Consider the following 16893-nt stretch of genomic DNA (forward strand, 5'->3'; position numbering starts at 1 on the left):
TCGGCCGATACCGATATCCAATGACCAAAATATCGGTATTGGCATTAAAAAAATCACTAATATTTACAAAAAGCCTTGTTTGTCCTTAAAAAACAATATTTTTGAATGTATTACATTATCGTAACTAATAACGAAATTGTCTCTGAACAAACATGCTGATAGCAGAAATTTTAAAATTGCTCTGATCCATAAGGGGTGAACAGGTGTGAGAGTTGGAGTGGTTAAAAAACTGTGTGCAAGTGTACCTTGAAGAAATTATGCTGGTTTGAAGCCAAAGGGTGGTCACACCAAATGTGGATTTGATTTGAGTTTCTCTTCTAACACTTCTGTTTCTAAAAGCATTCCTAATCTACAGCTTTTTTTTCACACCTGCCTAAAACTTTTGCACAGTACTGTGTATATATACTGTATATTTATAGACTGCAAACTACTGCTGCTGAAAGCCTAATGCACATTTTTTTTTTTAAAATGTTTAGGATTGCTACCTCGTGGACTTGTCATCGGAACCCTCATTGGTGATGTTCAGCATATAGCTTTTCACTCTAATGAAAAGTTGGTTGTGACATGTGCAGGAACTAGAGTATTTATACTTAATGCTCAGGTAAGTCGGCAACTGAATGGTCAATGACAAACTGACTAGTTTGGCTGCATAACTCACAAATCAAGATGCCCGGGAAGAGTGACCTCTTTCTTACCTTTTCTTGACTACTAACTGTGTTCATTCTCACCTTCTTTTCTTCTCACATCCCTACCTCTTTTCTTCTTTTTTGTCTCTTAGGCAGACCCCTATGCTGAGTAAAGGGATTTATAGTCTATATTTCTCTGCTAACCCCATTGCAATGCCGTAACAACCATCCCGCTGCACTGGCATTGAATGGTACAGATAGGATTCCTCAGAGCTGACATGCAATATTTAAGCAAGGTGTTTAAAAGACTTGTAGATGGTAGGGCTGCGCATCTTCACTTACCTCACGATTCGACGCGATTACGAATATTAGGGTCGCGATTCGATACGATTCGATTCCGCGATGCATCACGATTACTATGGGGACCCTTTTCTAAAGGGGGATCTATGGTGACCCTGCTCTAAAGGCAGGTCTATGGGGACCCTTCTCTAAAGGCGGATCTATGGGGACCCTGCTCTAAAGGGGGATCTATGGAATAGATCCCCTTTAGTGCAGGGTCGCCATAGATCCCCTTTAGAGCAGGCCAGCATCCCCCAGAGATCCCACTTTAGTAGAGCAGGTCCCCCCATAGATCCCCCTTTAGTAGAGCAGGTCCCCTCATAGATCCCCCTTTAGAGCAGGCCACATCAGGTTAGAAGAATTACCTGATGCTAGTTGTAGTACCGTAGGCCTTGGTAAGGAGGAATGCTGGGCTCTGTAGTCCCCCTAGTTGTAGTATAGCAGGCTCTGGTAAGGAGGAATGCTGGGCTCTGTAGTCCCACTAGTTGTAGTATAACAGGCTCTGGTAAGGAGGAATGCTTGGCTCTGTACAGAGCTACAGAGCCCAGCATTCCTCCTTACCAGGGCCTGTTATACTACAACTAGGGGGACTACAGAGCCCAGCATTCCTCCTTACCAGGGCCTACTGTACTACAACTAGGGGGACTACAGAGCCCAGCATTCCTCCTTACCAGGGCCTACTGTACTACAACTAGGGGCACTACAGAGCCCAGCATTCCTCCTTACCAGGGCCAGTTATACAACAACTAGGGGGACTACAGAGTCTGTAGTAGTCCCCCTAGTTGTAGCATAACAGGCCCTGGTAAGGAGGAATGCTGGGCTCTGTAGTGCCCCTAGTAGTATTATAGCAGGCCCTGGTAAGGAGGAATGCTGGGCCCTGTAGTGCCCTGACTTACCAGGAAGCAGAGATGCAGCCAGTTGTGGATGATGTAGTGGTAGGTGTATTGATTGGAGCTCGGACAGGTCCTGGGTGATGAGCCTCATGTCGGGAATTTGGAGCTCGGACTAGTGCAATGCACGGTACAGGCGGAAAGCAGGGCCTCCTCGCTCCCCTGCGGTCAACTCAGGCTGTCTGCCGAGAACCGCACCGCTACCAGAAGTGTACCGAGCTGGGAAGGCCGCGACTTCGGGCGGCCGGGCTGTCAGAGCGGGCGGTCGGTCGGGCAGCAGCATGCTAAGTGGGCATGCCGTGTGTATCCCGGGGCCATTGAGAGCACTGATAGCTCCGCTCTCCTCCTCTCCCGCGCCGCGAGGAGGAGCTCCGTATCCCACAAGCCCGGCCAGCGCCGCCATGTCACTTCTGTCCCCGCCCCCGAAAGTGACGTCATTAGGTAATCGATTATTCAACAACCCCATTTTGATGCAGAATCGCGAAGGGTCGCATCGCGATGCATCGATTCGGCGATTATATTCAGCAGCCCTAGTAGATGGTGTAAACGTGAATTTATAAAAGACACAACACTGCTGGAATATTTCTGTATCTTTATTACAGGCAGTCCCTGGGTTAAAAACAAGGTTCTGTAGGTTTGTTCTTAAAGTGGAGTTCCACCCTAAAATGACACTTCTGTCCATCTTCTTGGTCCGGGTCACCTTAAAAAGAAATGGATAATCGCATTTTTTTTTTTATTTTGACTTACCTTGGATTAGAAGAAAATATACTTACCTTACTTCCTCTTCCTCCCCTCGGCGGCCACGGCCCGTCGTCACTTCCTGGCTTTGCAATGATTCCTGGGAGCTGAACGTCATCGCTCCCAGGAATCAATGCGCCTGCACCGCCCCGACGTTAGTTCCGGTGCGCGCGCGTCATTCCCTTCTAAACAGCTTCTGGGCATGCCCAGAAGCTGTGGAGGGATGACGCGCACGCACCGGAAGTGACGGCGGGGCCGGTGCAGTGCATCGTGGGACCGAAGAGGACGGAAGAGGACACAGAAGAGGATCGTGCTGGCTTCAAGCTGCCCACACCTGAGATGGCAGCGCTGGACAATACATTTTCAAGGTAAGTATTTCTTCTTGCAGGTAAGTGCAACCTGGGACAGTACAGAGGCTCTCCATTGTGGAATGCACTAGCCCTGACTGTCCCACGGGTATTTTTATGTCATTTTTTTTTTTTTTTTAGGAGAACTCCGCTTTAAGTTGAATTTGTATGTTAATTGAAACAGGTACATTTTTTAAGTGTAACTCCAGCCAAAAAAAATATTTTTACGTTTTTTTTAAAAGCATAGGGAAGGGTTAACACCCCTGTAAAGTTTGCTTTACTCATCTTTGCCCCTGTTCAGAAGATTTCACCTCACTTTCTGTCCCTATGACAATAAGATTTTGACAATTTTGGGTTGTTAGGGAAATAAGGATTGGTGATAAAGCTTCAGCAGAGACACCTTTTCCCATGATATCTTAGAGGAGTGAATTTCCCTTTCTAGAGGTAGATTTCTTCTCATTTCCTGTTGTCTCCCTCTATAAGTCTTATGTTTGTAACTTGGGGACTGCCTGTGCAGTGTTGTCTATTGACATTGATACTCCCATTTTTGTCAGATCTGCCAGTTTTGTTATCTGAATTTGTTGGGCTTTTGGCTTTTTTTGCCTAAGTCCCTTAATGCACCTCAATAAAAGCTTATGTGTTCATGCACACATAGGGGTTTATTTACTAAATCTTGAGAGTGCAAAATCTGGTGCAGCTGTGTATGGTAGCCAATCAGCTTCTAATTTCAACTTTTCTTAGACAAAAAAAACCTGGAAGCTGATTGGTTTCTTTGCAGAGCTACACCAGATTTTGCACTCTCCAGTTTTAGTAAATCCACCCTATAGGCTTTTAGAAGACTTTTGAAACAGCAGAGTTTAGATGCAGTCAAAGCTCCTTCTCCTAAACTCATACGTGTTCAAGAGAGGAGCTTTTGGGCATAAAGAATTCCAAACGTGGCTAAACACACATAGGCGATAGATGCATTTAGCACTTCAGGGTTTATTCATTTCAATGGCCAGAATACAATTACAATTCTGGCCAATGAAATAAATAAACACCCAAACACTGAACGCTGCTAAACAACAGAGCTTAAACCTAGTACACACAATGAGATTACAGTGCCTTGCGAAAGTATTCGGCCCCTTGAACTTTGCGACCTTTTGCCACATTTCAGGCTTCAAACATAAAGATATAAAACTGTAATTTTTTGTGAAGAATCAACAACAAGTGGGACACAATCATGAAGTGGAACAAAATTTATTGGATATTTCAAACTTTAACAAATAAAAAACTGAAAAATTGGGCGTGCAAAATTATTCAGCCCCTTTACTTTCGGTGCAGCAAACTCTCTCCAGAAGTTCAGTGAGGATCTCTGAATGATCCAATGTTGACCTAAATGACTAATGATGATAAATAGAATCCACCTGTGTGTAATCAAGTCTCCGTATAAATGCACCTGCACTGTGATAGTCTCAGAGGTCCGTTTAAAGCGCAGAGAGCATCATGAAGAACAAGGAACACACCAGGCAGGTCCGAGATACTGTTGTGGAGAAGTTTAAAGCCGGATTTGGATACAAAAAGATTTCCCAAGCTTTAAACATCCCAAGGAACACTGTGCAAGCAATAGTATTGAAATGGAAGGAGTATCAGACCACTGCAAATCTACGAAGACCTGGCTGTCCCTCTAAACTTTCAGCTCATACAAGGAGAAGACTGATCAGAGATGCAGCCAAGAGGCCCATGATCACTCTGGATGAACTGCAGAGATCTACAGCTGAGGTGGGAGACTCTGTCCATAGGACAACAATCAGTTGTATACTGCACAAATCTGGCCTTTATGGAAGAGTGGCAAGAAGAAAGCCATTTCTTAAAGATATCCATAAAAAGTGTTGTTTAAAGTTTGCCACGGCCCACAAGCCACCTGGGAGACACACCAAACATGTGGAAGAAGGTGCTCTGGTCAGACGAAACCAAAATCGAACTTTTGGGCAACAATGCAAAATGTTATGTTTGGCGTAAAAGCAACACAGCTCATCACCCTGAACACACCATCCCCACTGTCAAACATGGTGGTGGCAGCATCATGGTTTGGGCCTGCTTTTCTTCAGCAGGGACAGGGAAGATGGTTAAAATTTATGGGAAGATAGATGGAGCCAAATACAGGACCATTCTGGAAGAAAACCTGATGGAGTATGCAAAAGACCTGAGACTGGGACAGAGATTTGTCTTCCAACAAGACAATGATCCAAAACATAAAGCAAAATCTACAATGGAATGGTTCACAAATAAACATATCCAGGTGTTAGAGTGGCCAAGTCAAAGTCCAGACCTGAATCCAATCGAGAATCTGTGGAAAGAACTGAAAACTGCTGTTCACAAATGCTCTCCATCCAACCTCACTGAGCTCGAGCTGTTTTGCAAGGAGGAATGGGCAAAAATTTCAGTCTCTCGATGTGCAAAACTGAAGAGACATACCCCAAGCGACTTACAGCTTTAATCGCAGCAAAAGGTGGTGCTACAAAGTATTCACTTAAGGGGGCTGAATCATTTTTGCACGCCCAATTTTTCAGTTTTTTATTTGTTAAAAAAGTTTGAAATATCCAATAAATTTTGTTCCACTTCATTATTGTGTCCCACTTGTTGATTCTTCACAAAAAACGACAGCTTTATATCTTTATGTTTGAAGCCTGAAATGTGGCAAAAGGTCGAAAAGTTCAAGGGGGCCGAATACTTTCGCAAGGCACTGTATATAGAAAACCATATAGAAAACGAATAGTTTACTAAAGTACGAAAATTCTCGAAGTGATGTAATGTATTGTATTATATTTGTATTGTATTTTTGGATGAAAACATTACTGATTAAGAGAAAAATGTTCGTGTTTGTCCCTTCTAAAAATTTTGGATGAAACCTGTGTGCGAACGATCAGATTATCATACTATTGCTTAGAAAACAGTATTTTTTGTACAATATTCTGATCGTGAGTACGGGGCTTTAGGTGAGTTTTTAAAGCTTATTTTCTCCTGTCAGGAGAAACAGTGTTTACAATAAATCAGTGTGCATGAGGCCTAAACCCAATAAAAGCAGATTGAAAACAAAAATAAAGAAAGTAAGTGGACAAAATGATGTATGCTAAGATCCAATGTATTAAATTTGTTGTAAGTGATCATGGGCATATTATTCAATAGTTTTTTTTTTGGTCTTCTGTTTCGCTTAAAAATTATGTTTACATGCTTTTTGTCTGTCCTTTTTTTTTTCTGGTAACAGAAAGAAGAAATACTTTCAGAGTTGGCAGTACACCAGGGACTGGTGACTGGTGCTAAATTTTGGGTTGATAGTTTCCTTGTGTCCATTTCTGAGGACAGAACTTTTTCGGTAATACTCTAGTACAATGTGTAACTATCTATTGCTTCCTTTGGTAAAGTAATAACATCTGAAATATATAAATGGGCTGTCAGAGTTAGCAGAAATCAAGAGATACTGAGCAAAATAAGGAATTATAAGTATGAAAGTCTGGCATATGTATTCATGAAAAATAAATGAAGCTTTTGGCTATTTGGTGAAAAAGCAAAGTTTAATTTTAAATGGAACCTTTACTCCATTTTACACTTTTAAAAATGACAGTCCTAAAAAAGAAGACACCACAAGATGCCTGCTTTTACTTTTATTAACTATTAAACTTCTGTGCCCTCTCTGATTATTTTCTACTTGGGCTTCAGTATCCTTTTCTATTTGGCTAAGCCTTGCCAACTCTCATTCCATTGTCTAATGAGACTTTTTTTTTTTTTTTAGTGGTCAGTAAAGGCACAGTAAAAAGTCAGGAGAAATACATTTTTGGAGTATAAGCATAAAGTCAGAACATAAAGCCTTTTAAAGCGGTGATAAAATGATGAATAATAAAATACTAAAATCGCTAACAGCTAAAAAATGATTGCACACCTTAAAAAATTTAAGTTTGTTGTAAACTGCATTGAAAATTAAGTTATATTTATTTAACACTCAGCTTTTTAGTCTTCTACTGTCTGATGTGCCACACACTCTTTAAATATTCAACATTCACATACCTTTTACCATTTCCATTTGCTATTAGAAAACAAAAACACAAGGCAGTATTAGAACTCCTGACTTAAAAGTGTGAAAACAAAAAGAAAGATACACAGTTTAGGAAGGACTGAAATACTGTTAACTTCTAATACTTTTATAAGGGTAGAAAAGGATAAATAGGGTAAATGATCTGACTTTAGCACTGTTACACTATTAACTGGATAGCAGTAAATGCTTACTTTCACTTGTTACCTGCAAATGTTTATTTTACATTTTATTAATTATAGGTATGGGACTATCGTGCAGGACATTTGGTATACCAATCTGGAATAATATCAGGTATGTATGTTACTTAAATCATGTTTCTGACCCCTCCCCCCCACCTTGTGACAGTGAGCTGTAGATCTTCTCCCCGCACTCAATGTCACATTTAAAAGAGCGCATGGCCGCAGGGGGGGGGGGGGTCGTCCACCCCCATGGCGGCATAATTGACTCACAGATTCTTGTGATTTGATGAACTACAAGTACTGTAATGGCGACTTGTAGTTCTCAATGAACTACCGGGGCGCTGATGAGCACTCTACATAGTTCATTGAGCTTCCTGCCATTAAGTAACTGCCTGCCCGTATCAGAGGTATGGGCAGACAGCTACACAGAAAGTCTGCAAGAGCATGGTATTACACCCACAAGCTGCTGATCATGGGTGCAAGGATTTACAGGTTCCAAACCAAAAAAAAAAATTAAATAATTTTTTTTCGTTTTATAAAGGTAAAAACCAGTAAAGCAGAAAACCAGTAAAACTGGGATATCGCAGGGGAATAATAGCCTCACCTACTTACCCCTACACAGAGGAAGGTGGGGGTGTGGGGTTCCCAAAATTGATTTACCAGTTACAAAAAGAATAGCAAAGGGAGCTATGCAGTAGGGAAGAAACCCAGGCAGTATTAGGCTTAAAAAATTGATTGCTTTATTGAAAAAAGTATATAAAATAAATTGACAGATGTTGTGACTAATTGCCGATACATGTGTCAATTTTTTATATACTTTTTTCAATAAAGCAATCAATTTTTTAAGCCTAATATTGCCTGGGTTTCTTCCCTACTTTTGCATAGCTCCTTTTGCTATTCTTTTTGTAACTGGTAAATCAATTTTGGGAACCCCACACCCCCACCTTCCTCTGTGTAGGGGTAAGTAGGTGAGGCTATTATTCCCCTGCGATATCCCAGTTTTACTGGTTTTCTGCTTTACTGGTTTTTACCTTTATAAAACGAAAAAAAATTATTTAATTTTTTTTGGTTTGCTATTCTTTTTGTTACTGGAACCTATCCTAAGCCCCCAGGGGGACATTTAAAAATATATCCCAAAGATGCTCTTTAAAATCACCTCAGATACATCTGTTCTTTACTATTAAAAAGAGTTGTAGCAATATACTAAATATGTTGCCTGGTAATATTCTTCTGATACTTATCTTTAAAGGGGCAGTTCACCCTAAATTGTTTTTGTAAGTTTTTTTTTTTTGTAGAAAGTTAAACTACCTCATAGTGCCTTACTACAAGTGGGCCAGCAATGACAGTGAAATGACCCTCAGACATACTTTATTCTTTTTGAATGGTTTTAACAGCTTTATACATTTTCTTTAGAAAGGCATACTGGAAATTATTAGGGTCATAAACATTTACATTTGTATTGGAATCTGTTTAATGCTGTAGTTAAAATAATATACCTTTGGGGGGTCAGAAAGTCCTCATCAGACACAGATGGTGGCAAGTATTCAAAGGATAAGTTCACCTTTCGTAACTAAAAGAAAATGGGTGATATATGGGACTTTTCAGGTGCATGGACACATAAATACACAGAAAAATATTTTGTATAAAAATATTTTGTATAAAAATGATTTGTTACAAAATGTATTTAATTACAAAAAAAAAGCATTCTATACAGTCATATAATGTCATTTATCACGCATGTTATTCAACATGTTTTGCCTATTTAGGCTTCTTCAGGAAAATGCGGCGTGATACTACTGGCGAAATAAAAAGAAATAGATCAAAACAATATCACACAAACATTGTGATATCCACATAATTTATTTACTATACATATGTGACAATAAAGTCTACTTCCACCTATCGAAAAATAGTGTCCCAAAAGAGGATCCCTACCTCCAAATGATGAAGAGGCAAGGAGTTATTGCAGAGAATGTAAATATGAGATGTGTCTGTCCAGGAGTGCCAACATGTATCCACCAGGTGGGGCCAAAAGTCCAACAGTCAGATCTCCCGCAGAGAAGAGTATAGAACTGCAATGATTTTAATATGGATCTAGAGTAAAAAATAAACAGCTCATAATATATTTCCTAGTATTTTCTCTATTGTATAATACTGCAAACTTAAAGAGGAACTGCAGTCTGCTCACATAATTTGTAATAAAAAAATATTTGCCATTCTGTAGCTTCCCTCCATCTACTTTGCATATTATTTTATATATACTGTGATTCTGTACTTGCTAAATATGATGCAGAGATCTCCCTTCACTAAGTCTGGCAACAGCAAATTTAACTTTGGGCAACTGAAGCTGCTGCTTGTTCACTTCTTGGATTTACACACACACACACACACACGCACACACATATAGACACACACGTAATATATGATTCACTTCCACATTAAACATTGCACACCAAAGTGGACAGAGCAACAACAAAAGTTAAATTAATATTAACAAGTGACTCCACAAGAGATAAACAATACCTGATGACACTCCACTAAATGGGCAATTAAGTCTCCCAGCAGCTGGTCAGACAAGTCAATAATGGTGCAGAGGCAAACCCCACTCTGTGTACAAAACAACAGCATCACTAAATATGCTCACATACACAGCCAGACTGGCCACATCCAAACAATCACATCAACTCCAACAACTGACCTTAAACACGTATGCGTGGATCAAAGGCTCCCTGCCGACCTGGGGGTCTATTAAATACTCCTCTCCACCCCGTCCTCGTCATATGGGGCGGAGTGCAGGCGCTAATTAGGGGGCTGCGCCAGCACAGGGTGGACTAAATCTGCTCTGTGACACTTCCAAAACCTTATATAACCCCTCCCCATATAGGCACAGCCTAACAGGGCTCCACCCACCCAAGGGAAGGGGCCATGGCTCCAAGGGGTGTAGCAGCCTGAGCCAGATCCCTGAACCCAGGCACAGGAAGCAGTGGGCACAAAGGGCAGAGAGTGGAACACGCCACTGGCCCGCATTGGTCCCCTACACAGAGGTGCAAGGGCCGCCTCCTAGGTGAGAGGTCGACACTCCAGGCTGGCAAAAACCTGGCCAAGGTGCAAACCCCATTAACCAAAAAGCTGTCCAGATGCCCCTGGCATCCATACAGGGTCCCTGACAGTATGGAGACCCCACATGAGGGCAGAAGTAATCTGGGAAGTTTTTTTGGGATTTGTAAATTAAGGAAGATCTATCCTGGACTTTAACCCTATTGAAAGCCTTTCTGAGACAAGACTTGCTGTATTCTCTTTCTGAGACATAGACTTGCTGTAATAAGCGTTCCCTTAAGGCATCTGCCTGTCTCAGTGGTACAATTATATTTAATTCGAAAAAACTGATTTAAGGGAATAATCTTGACCAAGAGCTCAGGGTGTGAGCTGGTGGCATGTAGAACTGTGTTCTCCACAGAGGGTTTGCTATACAGAGTGGAGCACAAGACCACCAACTTCATTCACAAAAAATTCTACATCTAGGAAAGTTATTTTTTTAAAATCAAAGTTAAATGTGAATTTCAGATTATATGTATTTTGCTTCAATCCCTCCAGAAAAAGTATTATTTCATCTTCTGATCCTGCCCAAATCATAAACATGTTTTGAATATAGCGATACTAATAAATTACATTGTTCAGTTAATCTACTCAGTTTTCATCTGGAAAAAGTTCACGCTCCCAACCCCCAGGTACAGGTTCGCATAGGAGGGGGCATATTTTGCTCCCATAGCAACCCCCTGCACCTGGAGGTAGTGGGATCACTTAAACATAAAGATGTTGTGTGTGAGAATGAATTCCAGAACTTGAACAATTATTTATTTAAAATCCTGGGATTGTTGGCCACGTTAACCTAAAATTTCCTGGATCACTTGTATACCACAAGAATGTGGTATTGAATTATATAGAGAGCCTCTATGTCTTTGAAGTCTATCAATGATTATCAATAAGTCAATGGTATCCTTTACATAAAAAGTGAGTGCCTTTACATGTGGATAAAGATTTTTATCCATTACACAATTTGCATTTTCAGTGAGTGAATTGTGCCCTGAAATATTCGGGCGACCAGGAGGGGATGTAAGACTTTAATGAACCGTAAGCAGGGCATAGAAAGATGGGGTTCTCGGATGAGGGTTGTCCATTAACCCGAACATGTTAGGTTTAATTGTGCCCTGTAAATAGGCTTGTGACAAGATGTTCTTAAACTTGATTGTACTTTGTTGTGCAAATGAGTCCGGTACTGGTTTGTACCAGTCGCTATCTAAAATTATGTCATAACACATTTTTTCATAGCCCTCGTTCATGACTATGATATTCCCACCTTTGTTTGAGGGCTTGATGACGATATGTCTTTTAGTTTGTAGGGATCTTATTGCTTGTCTCTAATCAATTGGTAAGTTGGGTACAGGTCCTTTTTTTCCAATTTGCAGTTTCAAAGGCTTTAGTAACCTGAATGACAAAGGCCCAAATGTTGGGATTTCCTTGTAAGATGGGAAAATATTTTGATTTGGGTTTAAATGTTGCAGGCGTGTAACATGTTATAAAAGGACCAGCCCCCGCTCCATCCCCCCCCACCCAAATTTCCAGTTTTGACAGCTAGCGGGGAATGTTCTCCCCTCACTAGTTGTCACAATTTTAAAAAAAGGGCCCTGCGGGGCTCTGCCTGCCTGGCCGCGTCACTCATTTACAGTATGCTGTGATTTGGAAACTACAAGTCCTGACAGCGGTTGTCGGCTTGTAGTTATCAATGAACTACCATGGGGCTAGTTCATTGATTCTTCCTGTCAGTGAGCATCTGCCTGCCCGTATGAGGTACGAGCACACAGATACAAGTCTGCAGAAATCCTGCATGGCACCAGCATATCCTGCATGGCAATGCTTTCCAGACTCCTAAAACAAAAAAAAAATAGTAAATGCACATTTTTTACCTACAACGATATGTGCATTTAATATTTTTTGTTAAGGGGTGAACTTATCCTTTAAAGAGTTGTGATAAATACTGCCTGTGGTGTGGCAAAGATACCATATCGAGAATGCCAATAAACTTGATGTTGTTAGCATTGATCTTTCTTCCTGAGCTACTTTTTGTCTTTTAAAAATGTTTTCAAAATTATTGTTAGCGTCAACTAATTTACTGTAAACCTTAGCAATTGTACCAATTTTGTTTTCAATATTGCAGATATGGGAAAGTCTACCCGATTATCTAAATATTTCAGGTTGGATTTTAGGGAGCTTACTGAAGAACTTTCTAGGCAAAAAGTCATGCACAGTTAAAAAAATTCTTTAAACTGCTGTTCTGATACTGGATTCTCAGAGCAGGAAAGTTGCCCTCCCCTTCGCAGAGCTGCTGTAAGGGTTCTGTGTATGATGATATCTTTCACTTTGAAAGTCAATGAAGATGTTACTAAGGTCAGAGTGGTTATTTTCTATCTTCCTGGTAAATTAGTGGCTTTTGAGTCCATTGCTGTTGCCACAGAAAGGTTGCTGGACCTGGGGCTTGCTGGCTAGCAATCTGGAAAGGAAAGTGTGATCCTGTCAATTAAGCTGGATACACACTATCCAACTTTTGTTGGTAGATTTCCTTCAGATTTACTTTTTCTATATAGTGCAAGGGCCTGCCAGATTGCATACAAATTGAAAGTGTTTAGGTTTGACATTATATTATATGGTTTTGGTAAGTCTAAAGGAAAAAGTCTTCAGAAAATCTTATAGTGTGTATGGCCCATAAGTCTTAATGTGGCATCATTTTAGGAATCTGAGAAAACTGATCGAGAGAAGAACTTTTGTTGTTGTTGTTGTATGGCTTTCCTCCTTACAGTGCTACACAGAAGTGCTTCAAACCGTAGTGTTTAGATATGGGGTAGAGGTTGGCAGCCCCTAGCCTAATCCCCATTTGCTGTTTTTTTTTTTTTTTCTTCATACGCTATTCTTTAGTTTGTGAGACTCTCTTCTTTTTTTGTCTTGATAGCTTTTCCTCTTTTAAAGATGTACATTGATGAAGAAAACGAGCAGCTGGTAACGGGATGTGCTGATGGAATGGTAAAATCCCAATTCAAATAATTTTTTTTATTAGTGCTTGATATATTAAAAAAGAATATATAAGATAGTTGAGGGTCTCTTGTTATGTGTTTTTCCCTCAAGATAAACATATCAGTGACAAAATTGCTTATTGGATCAGATAAAAATATGAATTGTTCATTTTTCTTTCAGTTACGAGCCTTTAGTTTGGTAAAAGGACATAGTTTTCGATCTCTGTGCAATATTGACCTTCGAAAGCAGAAACTGAAATTTTACAAGCAGTTTGAAAATTTTGGACAGTCTGGAAGCTCAGGTATATTAAACTCAATAATATATGTCAGTTATAACACCCTTATCAATGACTTTTTATTATATGACCCTATTAGAAATACCTTAAAGGAGAAGCATGGGCATAGTAAAAAACAAAACACAAACATTCATTGGATTGATGCTGCAGCTGTCTCCGCTGCCCTAAGCCCAGGAACTGAGCAATCACATGAGTGCTAATTGATCAGTTCTCAGTCTGTTCTGAGTAGAGAGCGGTGATTGTTAGGCTACTGGTACCTGGCCGCTTTGAGTGGCTGTGGATAGCGCGCACATGATCACAATGTCAACAATAAATGTATTTCATACATAACAGCTGTGATTCCTATGGTGATGCTGTTATTGGCCCACGCTATCACATGGTACCTGGGCCAATCACATTACACTGTACTATGTGATAGCTGTGGGCCAATCACAGCACACAGTAGAAAATCACAGCTGGTATGAATGTAACACATTCATGACAGTTTGAAATACTGCTGTCACAGTGATCATTACTGTAACAGCAATCAAAAGTGTAAAATAAAAAAAAGAAAACAATGCCTGATTACCCTTCCAAAGTAGTACAGTGTTACTTTTTTTTTTTTTTTAAACATAGTGTCACCAGTTAGTATTCCTGATCACTGCCACACCAGTCAATTGGTAACACCGTTCTACACTGGTGACTGTATATATATATATAAAAAAAAAAAGGAGAATTTTTATTTAATTTCTTAATTTTCAAAAACATTGTGACAAAAAATTGCAACTTTAAAAAACTTGCCATGCCTCTTACTAAATGCTAGGGATGGGCCGAACACCCCCCTGTTTGGTTCGCATTTGAACATCTCGAACAGGAAAAAAGTTCTAGCGACGCTATTAAAGTCTATGGGACATGAACATGAAAAATCAAGTCCTCATTTTAAAGGCTTATATGCAAGTTTTTCCCATAAAAAGTGTAGAGGGACCTGGGTACTACTTTGGGGGACATGTATCAATGCAAACATTTTTTTTTTTGTATGATAGTTTTTAAAGGAGCAGTGATTTTAATGATGCCTAAAGTGAAATAATAAAAATGAAAAATTCCTTTAAATATTGTGCCTTGGGGTCCCCTTAATGCGTCTGTAAGTGGCGCATCTGTATGATGTATGGAGCCTGCTGCAGCAATACTGACATTTCTAAAGGAAAAAAATGCAATTTAAACTTGCTTGCAGCTGTAATGTATTTCCAGCTCCCGGCAATACAGATAAAGACCCTTTGGGTCTAATATGGATTTTAAATGGGAACCCCACGCCAAAATTTTAAGGGGAACCCCACACCGTTTTTATTTATTTATTTTTTTTAATGCTGTCATAGGGTTCCCCTTAACCACTTTATATTTACTGTGGCAGTCAGCCCCGGCCAGGCAGAGTGACGTAGATCTACGTCACTCGCCTGTCACTGGGATTGGAGCCAATAGCGGGCGAGCCTCGGATCGTTCAGGGAGGAGTGCGGGCGTGTGACCGGTGGACCCGATGTCCGCCGGTCACTCGCCGATCGTCGGTACAGCGGGAGAAAGGCAGAGCGGCTTATGTAAACAAGCCGCCTGTCATTCTCCCCTGTGTAAAAATGAAGATCAGACGGTTCTACTATGTAGAACCGTTGATCTTTGTTTTTACACCAATAGCCATGTCCCACTACAGTTAGAATCACGCCCCTAGGACACACTTAACCCCTCCCTGTCCAATACAGTTAACCCCTTCCCTGCCAGTGTCATTTTTGCAGTAACAGTGCATATATATAGCACTGATTACTGCAGTAATGTCACTGGTACCCCCAAAAGTGTCAAAAATGTCAGTCAAGGGTCAGATCTGTCCGCCGCAATGTCGCAGTACCGCAAAAAAAATCGCAGATCACCGCCATTACTCGCTAAAAAAAAAACACCAAAAATGACAAAAATCTTTCCCTTTGTTAGTAAACGCGATAACTTTTGCACAAACCAATCAAAATACGCTTTTTGCAATTTTTTTTACCAAACATATGTAGCATAAAACAATTTGGCCGAAAATGTTAAAAAATTTTGATTTTTACATTTTTTTGGGGGGGAATTTCATATAAAAAAAGTGAAAAATATTGTTATTTTTGCAAAAATTACGCTCTTTTTTTGTTTATAGCGCATGATCAAAAAATCGCACAGGTGATCAAATACCACCAAAAGAAAGCTCTGTTTGTGGGAAAAAAAGGACGTGAAATTCGTTTAGGTACAGCGTCGCGCGACCGCGCAATTGTCCGTTAAAGTCACGCAGTAAAAAATCGCAAAAAACCCCCTGGTCAGGAAGGGGGTAAAATCTTCCGGGGCTTAAGTGGTTAAATACAGAACACTTTCACCCCCTTCCAGCCTAGACCAATTTTCAGCTTTCAGTGCTCATTGTAATCTATGGGAAATATTGGTCAGCTTGATATGGCACTGCTCCCGAACTATAAATGACAGGGACACCAAACTTGGGGAACGACGAGAGGGGACCCAGGACTACAACATATATAAATACACACATTTCAAAGTGGAGTATGCCTGTACACTACACTGACTGCACTAAACTGACAGAACACACTATCTTCTAACTACCTGCCTAATCTCTATTATCACACACTATACACGGCTGCCATGTAAGCAGCAGCCTTATATAGTGTGGGGCGTGGACTTAGCCCCTGAGCCATGATTGGCTAAAGGCACCCTGGCTCTGACAGGACATTGTGGTTGTTTTTGGCCAAAGCATACAGTTCAGGTGCATGCTTTGGCCAATCAAAAGCATCTAATGCACTGTGATCGCGCAGGGCATTATGGGGCGTTCATCGGCAGGCGAACTTCCCGCCGAGCGTCCCGGGTGTTCGTGTGTTCAGCGAACACCCGATGTTCGAGTCGAACATACATAAACATAAAGCCCATCCCTACTAAATACCTCATACGGTATACTTTCCAGAAAGGGTCATTTGGGGGGTATTTGTACTGTCCTTGGATTTTAAAGGGCCTCAATGAGATCAGTACATCAGGAATGATTAATTTTCAAAAAATAAACTGCATATACCATAGTTTGTAGAAACTATATATTCCCCACAAACCATTAAAAAAAAAAAATATATATATATATATATTTTTTTTTTTAACAAAAACATGTAGCAGAATATATTTTGGCCTAGATTTATGAAGAAATTTTCTATTGGATATGGTTTATAACAAAGTAGAAAATGCTTTTTTTATGCAAAAAAATTCAGTGGTGATCAAATATCACCAAAAGAAAGCTCCACTTTACACTATACACTATACATTCTCTTTTAAGAATATTTTTAGTAGCAGTAATCATCATA

The 16893-nt window shown here is 40.3% G+C and overlaps 1 protein-coding gene across 1 annotated transcript in view; it reads left to right on the plus strand.

The window, feature by feature from the left end:
- The window catches only part of WDR27 (WD repeat domain 27), a 522635-nt gene that overhangs the window by 39375 nt on the left and 466367 nt on the right, over window positions 1-16893 (plus strand). The window contains exons 3-7 of the mRNA XM_082251222.1: window positions 477-601; window positions 6188-6295; window positions 7252-7303; window positions 13196-13266; window positions 13438-13558. Of these exons, the coding sequence (XP_082107348.1) occupies window positions 477-601; window positions 6188-6295; window positions 7252-7303; window positions 13196-13266; window positions 13438-13558 (477 nt within the window). The remainder of the gene's footprint in view (window positions 1-476; window positions 602-6187; window positions 6296-7251; window positions 7304-13195; window positions 13267-13437; window positions 13559-16893) is intronic.

Source organism: Pelophylax lessonae (assembly GCF_965119305.1).
Source record: "Pelophylax lessonae genome assembly, chromosome: 3".
Classification (NCBI taxonomy): Eukaryota; Metazoa; Chordata; class Amphibia; order Anura; family Ranidae; genus Pelophylax; species Pelophylax lessonae.